The 15,243-nt window shown below is 34.2% G+C and overlaps 1 protein-coding gene across 1 annotated transcript in view; it reads right to left on the reverse strand.

Annotated features, from left to right (window-relative positions):
* The window catches only part of mRpL37 (mitochondrial ribosomal protein L37), a 51,142-nt gene that overhangs the window by 12,105 nt on the left and 23,794 nt on the right, over positions 1 to 15,243 (reverse strand). Inside the window, exons 4-5 of the mRNA XM_069816505.1 lie at positions 9,262 to 9,381; positions 1,067 to 1,371 (exon numbers count right to left, since the gene is read on the reverse strand). Coding sequence (XP_069672606.1) covers positions 1,067 to 1,371; positions 9,262 to 9,381 — 425 coding nt within the window. The remainder of the gene's footprint in view (positions 1 to 1,066; positions 1,372 to 9,261; positions 9,382 to 15,243) is intronic.

Consider the following 15,243-nt stretch of genomic DNA (forward strand, 5'->3'; position numbering starts at 1 on the left):
TGCATTTAGATAAAGGAACGGAACCAAGTTTAAGTTACAAAAAATTATGTAAAATAAATATTTTCGGAATTTTCTTTATAAATACATATTTTAATCCTTTTTTTATGGTTTTGCGCTAATTTATTTCAATTCCGAACATAAAGTAAATATTTGTTAAATATGTACATACTGTAGGCCTTTAGATGGGATAATCGTTAATACAAACATACAGTTTACTTTTGTTGTTTTAATTTTCGTGCTGAATGCACATAATAGCTTCACACCCACACCTGTACTGGGGTACTTTGCTTTCCACTGTGGTGTACTATGCACATAATTTTGAGAGTGTTAAATCAGTAATAGATGAACTGGACAAAGAAGACGATCATCCATACAAATAACGCTAAATGACAGGTCTGTAAAAAGTGACAGCATACATTTTTACCAACCTCAGTTTTTTATATAAGTATGTATTTATTCACACTGCAATTCAATAAAAAGATTAGAAGGAACAACAAAACCTCTTGGCAGAAACCGTACAAGAAGTGTGCAATGTTGAAAGAAAATTAGACTCACTCAGGGGCTCTAAAATGGAAACTTTGAAAAACAAATTCAGAAGTATGTTAGAAAAAAACAATGGGTTTCAAACAATGTGTGAGATAGCTAAGGTCTTGGAGAGTGAAGAAGCAGAAATTGAATAGGATCACGTAAGCATTAGTGATACTCCTCCCTTTAAATACACCAGACTAACTTCATGTGACGGGGAAAGGTCTTTCTCCCAATACAAGGCTTTCTTCCATGACAACCAACACAGTTTTCTGATGGAGAAATTGGAGAAAATGTTTGTAGTGCACTGTAACTTCCATGCATATGAAGATTAGCTGCGATTGGCGAGTACCTCTGTAATTCTTTTCTCATAAAAACTAGTATTAACAGAAAAAGTTTAAGTTGTTCTAAAATATTTTTATGTTTTAGCAAATATTTTTTTTTTTAATTTTAGCACATAAAAAATAAATATTATCTCACTTTTTAGCACCTAAAAATCACATCCCTATTGATTATTAGGAGATCTCATACTTTTACTTACAGAATACATTTTTAATTTCATAAATGTGTTCTGTCTCCAATGTGATGGTGTGTTTTATTGGATATAAATCTGGCAATTCAATATCTTGTGTTTTCTGAACTTCAGCAGCATCTGCATATGGTTTTAAAGGTGTTGCACCACACAGCATGAAATCAACTGTCAGTTCCATCTGGATAAGATCACCATCTTTCTCAAACGGCACAAATACAACTGCATCTTGTACTAATGCACGACTTGATATTGCAGCTGAAGTATTTCCGCATGCAAACTCACACAATTGTATGAGTTTTGAAGACATGAGATTACTGAAACAAAAATTAATATTATGTAGGGTGACCAGAAATTTGTTTAATGAAAAGAGTATATGGAAAGATATAGGGTATAGATGCCACGAAAAAAACATTGTACTATATGAAAATGAGTGAGAATTTTAGTAATTACTATTATTATAGCCTATAAACATTTGGCATTCCACTTTCTTAATAATAAAGTTATATAAAATTAAACACACAATCCAAATGCCAGTAAGAGCCACTTCAAAGATTTACATTTCATTACCTCACAACAGTCCCTTTCAAACTGATAAGCAAACTGCACAATGAAACGTGGTATTCACAGTGAAATTTCGGACCACACATTTTTCTTCTGCAGGCTGCCAACATAGCTTTTCGTTTTCTCGTAACTTCTAGCAACGTGATTTATTGTGGAACAATCAAATAACTCAGAGTGTTAAGCATTTATTTCCACCATTCATTAGTGAGACGGTAAAATTCGCGATTGTCTGCCTACTTGCTCCAAACAACATTAGGATTAACTGAATGATTCATACCTCAGCATCTAAACAAATTTAATATTTGATTACGGCTATGTCTAACTGCAACAGCATCCTTTGTATTCGAAGTTTTAAAATTACAAGAAATTCAATTAAGAAATATGTTAAATATTAAATGAAAATAAAAGTAAATAAAAGAGTATAGAGTACTCTATATGAACTGCTACAAGAGTATAATTCTCTTAAAAAGAATATGTCTGTCACCCTAAATCAGCAGTGACTAAAACTCTAACTGCAGTGATTACATGCGCCAGACAGCCTATGAAGTAAGAAGATGGAGAAAAGGTAGTTGGCATGAAAACTACAACCAGTGGTGGTTCCTGCACTAACATCTTGATCAATCCCGCGGATAAAAATCTCAAGCTTTGCTGTATCACTAATGTCACTGCTGTCATCAAGAGCCAGTGAATAATTTACGATTTTTTGTGCTTTTTTTAATCTTCCTCTTGATTAAAATCAGGAATTTTCTGAATTATTCTCTCGACATTTGGTCGAGATATTCGTAGTTTTTCAAAATTAAAAACTTTTAAGAACAAGTTATTTAAGCTATTTTAATCATTAACTTACTCTTTTGAGAAATTCTACTCTATTAAAAGGCTTTAGAGCACGAGATATTTCAAATCCCATTAGGTAGTGACTTCCTTACATTTATTTATGTCGTCTTTATCTTTCTGGCTATGATTTAAGACTTATGTCAATTCCCGGCATTTATCAGTTTGCTGGCACATAATACTGAATCAGTATTTCTACAATATTATTATTAAATGAATAACTAATAAATAGTTACCCTCATTAAAGATTAAGAAGATTAAAATTTACATAAAACCTATTAATTTTATCCTTCTAGGGAGAAGATCTAGAAGTACCAATATTCATGCACGTACAGAAGTATTATAGAAACAAATACTTAGCAGACAACAACAACAACAACAACAACAACAATAATAATAATAATAATAATAATAATAAAATAATACATTATTCAGTGTGGCAATTAACATTTCTATATACTCCTAATTAAACGATTGAGCAAGGTAAACATATTACATTTTCTCCGACAGAACAACAAAAAAGTTCTCATTATTTACGAAACCACCTCTTACTGCTGTAGAGTTAGAATCTTTCAGATCGAAATTTGATTTAACCCACCAATAGCTCCAATAATAACTGATATTAAAATAATGGTTCATATAAACATATTCATGGTTAGTGACGACATGATACCACCATTGCTTGCCTTCAGTACATGAATGAAACACACAGCAATGTACAGGAAACTCCTTGTACCCGTTTGAATGTTTGTGATTACATGATGTATTCATGACACCCGCTTTGGTCATCGCTGCCCTAGATTATGCACATATGGATGAGTGTGTATGTAATACATATATACATGTATGTGTCGTCTACAAATGATTGGTTCACTTTATCTAATATTCCATTCTTTGAAGAGGAATTCAATTTGGCAATAGAAAGGAATTTTTTCCCTTCAAGTCGTGGAAAAGGTGCTGTCAATGGCATGGGTAGAAAATTAAAACACGGTGTGTGGCTTGTGGTCAAGAGCAGAAAATGTTTTGTCAATTCACTCCAGAGTTATGTAACATGTGCTAAAGAAATAGTGAAAAATATCCATGTAATTATGTTGACAGCTGAACAAATTTCGGAACTCAAATCTACATTAGAAACCAGGTGTGCAGGTTTACTATCAATTCTAAATCTGAAAAATATTCACCATGTCACAACTAGGGGAGAAGGAACTCTCCTTGCTAGTTAAACCAGTACTCTATCCATCAAAAAGGGAATCAGGTTAACTTCACTAGAAAGACCAGAATCTACAAGACAAATAACATCATAGTCAGTAGCACCAAACACAAAACAGGAGACTTTGTACTTATTACATTAAAGAGTGATAGCAAAAATGCTAAAGAAAGATATCATTATGCTGTAATCATTAATGAAATTGACACTAATTTGACTTGAAATTCAAGTATCCTAGTGGTAAAGTCAAGTGGATTTGGCCAGAAAATATTGTTGTTGTTGTTTTCTAATGCCAGGCGTCTGACAATAAAGTCATTTGACCTCTTGCACTCCAATATTTTTCAAAGATATTGTCATGGTCAGCCACTGAAGCACAGATTTTGAGGTGTTCCGAATCCATTTCTTGATTTGAGTTGCACAATGGGCAGTTAGGGGACTGATATATTCCAATTCTATGCAGGTGCCTGGCCAAACTGTCATGGCCTGTTGCCAATCTAAATGCAGCTACAGACGATTTACATGGTAAATCGGGAATTAACTGTGGATTATGATGCAGAGAGTTCCATTTTCTCCCTTGAGGTTGTGTTACCAAATTTTGTTTGTTGAAATCTAAGTATGTAGATTTAATAAATCTTTTCACAGAGTAATACGTAAATTTAGTAACAGGTTTGTAAGTAGCTGTGCTGCCCTTCTTTGCTGAAACATCCGCCAGAAAATGTGGAGGAATTCTTTGAGCCCAAGTCAGTTTAGTGCAGGTTGTTCAACCACCTGTGGTGGTTAAATAGTTGTTGTTTAGTCAGCTGTCCGAAGACAGGTTTGAACCTCATAAATGACACCAAAAGGCATCACTCATGAGGCAACTAAGTCAGAAAATAAGGGGTTAGGGTGGCCAGTTCCTTTCCTCCTCCATTGCACACATTGCTGACTAGCTACATATTACACTAATCAGACTTCAGGTGCATACAAATAATTGTTTTTCCTCTGACACATATCGTCGAGCAAGAGAGCTAGAAAGGCCCTCTTGTCGTCCAGTGAGATGTACTGGCTGGTAATAGAAGTAAAGTCTTAGACAAAAAAAAAAACAACTGCCATATGCTAAGTCCCATTCGGAAAATTTTGGTTGATTCTGTGACAGCTTAGGTTTACACATGAAGGGATTTCTTACGCATGACTCTGCTCTGTTTTTCTTTTGTTTGTTTTTTGCTTTTTCTGTCTGTTTATAGATCAAGTGTTATTCAATAATCTATAACAAAAATATATTCAAGGAGTAAATTAGCTGCAAAATAAACATTCTTTCCCTAGTTATGTGAACCAGCCACTGCCCGAAGTAGATTTAGACAAATTCATGCTACAGGAGAGCAGTAATGTTTTGTGTCTAAGCCTGTACAGTCTTAGAAAAAAGTTTTGTTGCACAGATACTTTTAAGTCCCAGAAAGGAGGCAATGCACATGATCAGAGGACAAGCAATATGGTTCATAAGAGAACGACTAGTTGAGGTAATAAAATTAGTTTTGTTTCGTTGTGTGTCTGATTATGCACACTGCCTCCTTTCTGGCACTTATAAAGTATCTGTGCAACAAAACATTTTTCCAAGACTGTACATATCAGCCAGAACCTCGATGGGAAGTAGGTTAATATTAGAGGTCACTTTGCTTTTAACTGAATTCTGTTAAAAGATTTTATCTCAAGTGTTTTCCTGTTGCCTTACAATGTGATGCTAGTACTTTGAGCAAAGAAATACAATGGCTTGATGATCTCAATTTAATGTAATCGTGTATAGTAGGCCAACTGAAATTTGTGTGTACCTAATAGGAGCCTAATTTCCATTTTTATGTGATATATTTTTGCTCCTTATTCATTACAAAACGTTTTTACTTAATTTAATTATGAAATATTATATAGGCATATTTAGAATGTTTAACCACTTCCCTTATTATCCTGAGTTAAGTCAGGTTGCTAACATGTGTCAAAATTTATTAACCCAAGTTAACTCGTTTGAGTCCCATTGTCTATTTCATAGTGATTTTTTAAGTATGTAAGAAAATTAGTGATGTACAGTGATTCTGCAATATTAAATGACCTCTTTACGAAAATAAAAAAATATGACACTATTTTTTTCACAAAACTGGTCAAATATATAGTAAGGGAAGAGGTTAAAGAGAAACAAAGTTTTACTCACCAAGACTCTATAAGTTGAATATTTGGTTTGCAGGGTAGACCCAAAAAATAGATGGAAGAATGAAGTAATAGAAGATTTGAAACTCATAAATATTAACAAATGAAGAAATGCATCCAAGACGGAAAAGAAAATTATGGTTTATTTAACGACACTCGCAACTGTCAAGGTTATATCAACGTCACCAGTATGCCAGAATTTTGTTCTGCAGGAGTTCTTTAACATGCCATGAGCCTGTCGCATCTAAGCATACTTACATGCCATCGACCTGGACAGGGATTGAAACCGCAAAATTGAGCACAGAAGGCCAGTGCTATACCAACTGTGCTACTCAAACCGACAAGATAGAAAAGAGTTGAGGAAAACTGTTGAGAAGACCAAAACTTCCAATACATGAAATTAGCACCTCAAGAAATCCCACTATGTAAATCTATTAGTTACATATAAGTGAACCACTGAAGCAAGGTCTAATATATTTTAATATTTACTATATATCACTTTTAAATGCAGATTTTCGTAAATAGAAACATACATACTTACTTACAAATGGCTTTTAAGGAATCCGCAGGTTCATTGTTGCCCTCACATAAGCCCACCATTGGTCCCTATCCTGTGCAAGATTAATCCAGTCTCTATCCTCATATCCTACCTCCCTCAAATCCATTTTAATATTATTCTCCCATCTACGTCTCGGTCTCCCCAAAGGTCTTTTTCCCTCTGGTCTCCCAAATAGCCCTCTATATGCATTTCTGGACTCGCCCATATGTGCTAAGTGCCCATCTCAAACGTCTGGATTTAAGGTGAAGAATACAATGCATGCAGTTCTACATTATGTAACTTTCTCTATTCACCTGTAACTTCATCCCTCTTAGCCCCAAATATTTTCATAAGAACCTTTATTCTCAAACACCCTTAATCTGTGTCCCTCTCTCAACGTGAGAGTGCAAGTTTCACAACCATACAGAGCAACTGGTAATATAACTGTTTTATAAATTCTAACTTTCAGATTTTTTGACTGCAGACTAGATGACAAAATCTTCTCAACCGAATAATAACAGGCATTTCCCATATTTATTATACGTTTAATTTCCTCCCAAGTGTCATTTATATCGTAAATAGAAACATAATGTTAAAAATTATTATAACATATGCATAACTATTTTATGTATATTAACACAAAACTGACATATCATATTAACAAAATGAAATACAACCAGTAACATGACAGCCAATGCAATGAAAGAAATTAATTGTTGTGAAATACATAAAACATATGATGAGAAAATATGTGTCATTCTTGTGAAGTATTTTTTTTTGTCTGCAGTTGACTGTTCCTTTGCTGGCGTTGCTAATGATTTATATTCTAATTAAAATGTGTTCAATTGCTATTGGAGTATCCATTATGTATTATTCATCTGATACAATTAGGAAAATTAAATCCACACGTTTGAGATGGGCAGGGCATGCAGCAGGTATGGGTGAATCCAGAAATGCATATAGAGTGTTAGTTGGGAGACCTGAGGGAAAAAGACCTTTGGAGAGGCCGAGACATAGATGGTAGGATAATATTAAAATAGATTTGAGGGAGGTGGAATATGATGGTAGGGACTAGATTAATCTTGCTTGGGATAGGGACCAATGGCAAGCTTATATACAGTAGCGTGCAAATTAATCCGAACAACGTAATTACTTATGCAAAAACACTCAAACGGGATAAAAAAAAGGATCTAAGACATACCTCAGTAATCTATGTGGCCTCCCTTGTTCCTAATAACAGCTCTGAGACGATTTGGCATGGATTCCACTAATTTCCCACAAATATTCTTCATTTCTTAATCGCGAAACCATACACCAACGAGGGCAGAAATCATCTTCTCCTTTGTAGAACAATCCATTTTTTGCACTCTTCTTTTGCAAATTGACCACAAGTTCTCAATGGGGTTTATGTCGGGTGAGTTGCCTGGCCAGGGGAGTACCTGAATATTCTTCTTGTTGAAGAATTCTGTAGTTTTTCGAGACGTATGGCATGGTGCCAGGTCTTGTTGGAACACACCTCTGCCATCCGGAAATGATTTTTGCAGCTGGGGTACGATTCTGGTTTACAGTAAGTGAATATATTTGTCAGAATTCATCATTCCCTTGATAGGTATTAATGCTCCAGGCCCTTCATGTGTAAAACAACCCCAAAACATTACTTTAGCGGGGTATTTGGGTGCTTGTTGGAGATGAGCTGCTGTTACTTTTTCGGATCCTTTCCGTACGTAAGAAACACGGTGGCTGTGGACCTCGAAATGAGACTCATCAGAAAAAAGTACGTACATTCTTCCAGTCATTCACTGTCCAGTGTTGATGTAATTTTGCCCACATTAAGCGTTTTTTGCACATAACAGGGGTTAGCAGTTGCTTCTTAATAGGCTTACGAGCCCTTCGTCTGCACTGTTGTGACATGAATATTTGCCCCAGTGGTAGCCATTAACTCGCGGGTTAAGTCGACAGCAGTTAGTCTAGGATTTAATTACTTTTCCTGACAATTAAACGATCATCTGCAGGTGAAGTCTTCCTTTTCTGGCCACAGTTTCCTTTTTTCTGGGGTGTGATGGATCCAGTCTCCCTGTATCGTTTTATGATCGAATTAACAGTAGCCAAACCGATGTGACATTCTGCAATTTGCCTCTGTGTCATAGAAGAATGCTCTGCTAATGTTATAATTTTAGACCGTTTTCGTGGAGTTGTATCCATTTGTGAAGACGACAGAATGTACACAGGATTGCAGTATTAAATCTTCAACACAACTGAAATGCTTATAAGTACAAAACGACAGGCAAAATGTCACATATTATAAAAAAAATAATAATGACAGACCTTCAACAATGGAATTACACGTACTACAGATGTCAATTAAAGCGGTATGAGCAGCTGTGAGGCCAACAATGACAGAAAATGTAAAAATATGTCATGTTCGGATTAATTTGCACGCTACTGTAAGGGTGGCAATGAATCTCAGGGTTCCCTAAAAGCCATTTGTAAGTAATTAAGTGAAGTTAATACAATCATAAGTAATGACTAATGAAACACAATGAAGTACATCATTTTCCTGAGTAAGTTTCTACAAAAATATAAATCTATCAACTGTGTACCTGTGGTCTACAGTCAAATTTACAAAACAGACCTGACTGACGGTATATAATAATAAACATAACATATCTTGAAATGAAGTCCTGCCATATACATAAGTATACTCGTAGAATTAAATAATGAGGAAGTTCATAAAAATTGTCATTTATAATAGGTTTAAAGAAATTCATGTTACTGTGAACATGCTTAAAATATACAACACATGAATGACTGACTACATATTATACAAAACACAAAACTTTAACATGCAACCACACTGATAAGAGGACGACAAAAATATTATGTGGAACTTACTTTCTGCGATGAGCAGCAATCCCATATACCCTTGGAAAAACCCATGCTGGTCTTTTAGGGTCATGAATTTTTGGTAGCTTAACTTGCATTGCATCAAATAAATGAGATTTTAGTATACACCTGCATTAAAACAGAAAATACATAATTTAAAATTTAAGAAAGATACTACTAGAAAAAATAACTATCCATATCATAAAATCACAAAAAACATATGTCTTTAACTTTGTTTACAATGAAGCAGTAATGTAAGAATTACTAGATTTTTGCTACAGGAATAATCTGAAGATTGGAAATGGATAGTTCCAAAAAAGGAGAAGCCATAAAGTAACAAGACACAACTAGGATTTAACTCAAGAAACAAAAATAGATTATTTCATTATTATCACAGAATATTTGGGAAAACACAACTGACATCAAAGTGATCCCTAGTGAGAGATTAGAAAGCGATCACAGATTATTAATGGCTGATTTTAATATTTCGAAAATTGTTAAATTACAACATAAGAAGTTGCCAGAATTAAAAATTTGGAAATTGAAGGACAAAGAGATTTAAAGAAGAGTTTGTTAGGAAAATTAGGAGGCAGTAGCTAAGGACGAAGTGCAGACGAGGGATGTGGAATGGGAAAGATTCAAGAAAGTTTGACCAAAACTGCAGAAATTTGTGAAGTAGAGAGAAAATGGTGGAATGGAAAAATTAAAGATGCTATTGAAAGAAAAAATAAATCTTGGAAAGAATGATTTAAACATAGAACAGAAGAAAACAAATAAAATTGGAATAGACTGCCTAAAGTTGCTAAGAAAATTATACAATTTGAACAGAAACAAACTTGAAATAAATTTGTAAAAGAATTGGAAAAAGAATTAAAGGTAAATGAAAACATTTTGTCTTCAATGATGAAAAATTTAATTAAACCTAAAGAGTCAGTGAATAAAATTTTGGTTAAGAATGGAGGAATGAAGAAATTGTAAAAATCTGGAAGATCATTTTCAACAAACACTGGACGGCCATCCAACAAATAAAACAAGTAATGAGATTAGAAAAACACATGAAAACACAAATCAAATTTACAATAATGATGACGAAGATTTTGACATGTCAGATCTAGATATAGCGATGAATAAAATGCAGAATAATAAAGCTCCAGGTCATGATGAAATTTAAATAGAGATGTTAAGAACTGCAGCTCCCAACAGCATTCAATGGTTTTTTTTTTTTTTTTTAATTTTATTGGGTTATTTTACGACGCTTTATCAACATCTAGGTTATTTAGCGTCTGAATGAAATCAAGGTGATAATGCCGGTGAAGTGAGTCCGGGGTCCAGCACCGAAAGTTACCCAGCATTTGCTCGTGTAGGGTTGAGGGAAAACCCCAGAAAAAACCTCAACCAGGTAACTTGCCCCAACCGGGATTCGAATCCGGGCCACCTGGTTTCGCGGCCAGACACGCTGACCGTTACTCCACAGATGTGGACATTTAATGGTTGTATAGAGTACTTAGAAGAATATGGGAGGAGAGAACCATTCCAGAAGATTGGAAAAAGGGATCATTTTGCTAATTTTTAAGAAAGGAGATAAAAAGAACTGTTGTAATTACAGAAGAATTACTTTATTAAGCCACATTTTTTAAATATATGAAAGACTATTGACAGGTAAATTAAACAGAATTATTGAAGAAAAGTTAAAAGAGGAACATGCATTTAGACAGGGAAGATCAACCATTGATTTAATTTTCACAACAAGACAAATAATAATTGAAAAAAATTGGAGAGAAGGAAAAGATATAATAAAGATTTTCATAACCATAGAAAAAGCATATAAGACAAGAAATTTGGGAAGCATTAACAAATTTAGGATTACCAGACTAAATGATCATCAGATTGAAGGACATCCATTACAACTGAAAATGTTGTGTTAGATCACAAAATGGTCAAACAGATTGGTTCGAACCACAGAATGGGGTACTGCACAAAAGTGCTTTATCACTAGGGTCCGGACGTTTATGACCTAAAAATAAAAAATGGCCTATAAAGTTACCCCAAACTTCTCTTAAATTGACCTAAAAGAGTAAAAGAATGACCTAATGAAAATGATCAATTTGTATAATTAATAATGGTCTAATGATTACTTTATAAGTAGGGGGCGGATTTCTATGACCTAAAATAGAATATATGCATTTATGACCTAAAAAACATAAAAATATGACCAATCAAATTCGAAATATGACTTTATTAGTAACACATGTATATTAGATTTTTTTTAATTCTCGGAATTATACATCGATTAACCAGATACAGTTAAGCAAATTACTTCAAATGTTTTCTGTCTTTAGAATAGCATGTTGGAAAGATACTCAAGAAACAAGGAGTGACCGAGAGGGAGGAGAAAGTTATGAACACTTGAAAATTGTAAGGAAACCCTGTTTTGTTTGTTGTGTACAGCATGCTTTCACTCACAGAGCTGAATAACAGAAGCCTATCTGCCACTTGAAACCGCACATTTCAGTCAGTGCATACTTTTTCATTTCATTTCTGTGAAAATATGTTGTTGTTGTTTTCTAATGCCAGGCATTTGACAATAAAGTCATTTGACCTCTTGCACTCCAATATTTTTCAAAGATATTATCATGGTCAGCCACTGAAACACAGATTTTGAGGTGTTCTGAATCCATTTCTTGGTTTGAGTTGCACAATGGACAGTTAGGGGACTGATATATTCCAATTCTATGCAGGTGTTTGACCAAACAATCATGGTCTGTTGCCAATCTAAATGCAGCTACAGACGATTTTCGTGGTAAATCGGGAATTAACTGTGGATTATGATGCAGAGAGTTCCATTTCTTTCCCTTGAGATTGTGTTATCAAATTTTGTTTGTTGAAGTCTAAGTATGTAGATTTATTAAATCTTTTCACAGAGTAATGCATAGATTTAGTTCTGTGAAAATATAGGTATTTTAGAGCTATCCTGAAAAGCTTTCATAGTATTACATTTTACCACAGTTCGTTATGGTTTGAATGAATGCATTAAATATGAGAAATGCGCAAAATATATTATGACGCGAATTTTTATTAACCCATATATGCCCAATAATTTTTTGTTTTCAAATTTAATAAAATTGAATTTCTGAGTGCATTAGCATTTATGAAAGTAGAATTTTCAGAAATTTTTGTTATCACATTTCTAATTCCTGAGATATGATGTGTTGCGAAAACACATCACCGGACTCACATTGTGTTTTTAATATGATGGATTAATAATTAAATAAGACGACATATTTTGACCTAACCTATTTTATTACCATGCACAGGTTGTATTTTACATGATTTGAGACATTATTTCTGAAAATTAAATTCTTGAAAATATGTTGTTGTTTTCTAATGCCAGGCATTTGACAATAAAGTCATTTGACCTCTTGCACTCCAATATTTTTCAAAGATATTGTCATGGTTAGCCACTGATGCACAGATTTTGAGATGTTCTGAATTCATTTCTTGATTTGAGTTGCACAATGGACAGGAGACTGATATATTCCAATTCTATGCAGATGCTTGGCCAAACAGTCATGGTCTGTTGCCAATCTAAATGCAGCTACAGACGATTTGCGTGGTAAATCGGGAATCAACTGTGGATTATGAAATTCTTGAAAATATTTAACACTGGAAGCAACTGGAAAAAGCTTGTTGAAAAACCTAGAAGATGGGAAGATTAAAATAAAGAGGGATGCTGTAAAAAGAGAAAACCATGATGAGAAATAATGGAAGAGAATAGCTGGGAGGACTGTGACAGATGGAGAATGCTATCTCATAGTCAACCCACAACCAGGGACACGAGTCTAGATGAAGAAGAAGACAATAAAGTTTACATTTCATGAATATGTTATCGTTAAAACCCAAAATCCGTCAAAACCAGTTTCAACTAGTTTTAAAAATGTTGTTGTTGTTTTCTAATGCCAGGCATTTGACAATAAAGTCATTTGACCTCTTGCACTCCAATATTTTTCAAAGATATTATCATGGTCAGCCACTGAAACACAGATTTTGAGGTGTTCTGAATCCATTTCTTGGTTTGAGTTGCACAATGGACAGTTAGGGGACTGATATATTCCAATTCTATGCAGGTGTTTGACCAAACAATCATGGTCTGTTGCCAATCTAAATGCAGCTACAGACGATTTTCGTGGTAAATCGGGAATTAACTGTGGATTATGATGCAGAGAGTTCCATTTCTTTCCCTTGAGATTGTGTTATCAAATTTTGTTTGTTGAAGTCTAAGTATGTAGATTTATTAAATCTTTTCACAGAGTAATGCATAGATTTAGTTCTGTGAAAATATAGGTATTTTAGAGCTATCCTGAAAAGCTTTCATAGTATTACATTTTACCACAGTTCGTTATGGTTTGAATGAATGCATTAAATATGAGAAATGCGCAAAATATATTATGACGCGAATTTTTATTAACCCATATATGCCCAATAATTTTTTGTTTTCAAATTTAATAAAATTGAATTTCTGAGTGCATTAGCATTTATGAAAGTAGAATTTTCAGAAATTTTTGTTATCACATTTCTAATTCCTGAGATATGATGTGTTGCGAAAACACATCACCGGACTCACATTGTGTTTTTAATATGATGGATTAATAATTAAATAAGACGACATATTTTGACCTAACCTATTTTATTACCATGCACAGGTTGTATTTTACATGATTTGAGACATTATTTCTGAAAATTAAATTCTTGAAAATATGTTGTTGTTTTCTAATGCCAGGCATTTGACAATAAAGTCATTTGACCTCTTGCACTCCAATATTTTTCAAAGATATTGTCATGGTTAGCCACTGATGCACAGATTTTGAGATGTTCTGAATTCATTTCTTGATTTGAGTTGCACAATGGACAGGAGACTGATATATTCCAATTCTATGCAGATGCTTGGCCAAACAGTCATGGTCTGTTGCCAATCTAAATGCAGCTACAGACGATTTGCGTGGTAAATCGGGAATCAACTGTGGATTATGAAATTCTTGAAAATATTTAACACTGGAAGCAACTGGAAAAAGCTTGTTGAAAAACCTAGAAGATGGGAAGATTAAAATAAAGAGGGATGCTGTAAAAAGAGAAAACCATGATGAGAAATAATGGAAGAGAATAGCTGGGAGGACTGTGACAGATGGAGAATGCTATCTCATAGTCAACCCACAACCAGGGACACGAGTCTAGATGAAGAAGAAGACAATGAAGTTTACATTTCATGAATATGTTATCGTTAAAACCCAAAATCCGTCAAAACCAGTTTCAACTAGTTTTAAAAATGTTGTTGTTGTTTTCTAATGCCAGGCATTTGACAATAAAGTCATTTGACCTCTTGCACTCCAATATTTTTCAAAGATATTATCATAGTCAGCCCCTGAAGCACAGATTTTGAGGTGTTCCGAATCCATTTCTTGGTTTGAGTTGCACAATGGGCAGTTAGGGGACTGATATATTCCAATTCCATGCAGGTGTTTGGCCAAACAATCTTGGCCTGTTGCCAATCTAAATGCAGCTATAGACGATTTTCGTCGTAAATCGGGAATTAACTGTGGATTATGATGCAGAGAGTTCCATTTTTTCCCTTGTGATTGTGTCATTAAATTTTGTTTGTTGAAGTCTAAGTATGTAGATTTAATGAATCTTTTCACATAGTAATATGTAGATTTTAGTAACAGGTCTGTAAGTAGTAGTGCTGCCCTTCTTTGCTAATGCATCTGCATTCTCGTTTCCCAGGATTCCACAATGGGATGGTATCCATTGGAATACAATTCTTTTATTGAGTGATACTAATTGAGAGAGCATTTTAGTTATTTCTGCTGTTTTAAAAATGTTTTTTTTAATCCAATGCCACCAGGTTGTCTTTTCGACATTTCTGGTCTTCTCTCCTGGCTGTGGCTTAATTGTAACCCACTTCTGAGGTTGGGGCGCCTGGAAGGTGGAGTTACATTA

This window comes from Periplaneta americana, chromosome 17 (genome assembly GCF_040183065.1).
Source record: "Periplaneta americana isolate PAMFEO1 chromosome 17, P.americana_PAMFEO1_priV1, whole genome shotgun sequence".
NCBI classification, from domain to species: Eukaryota; Metazoa; Arthropoda; class Insecta; order Blattodea; family Blattidae; genus Periplaneta; species Periplaneta americana.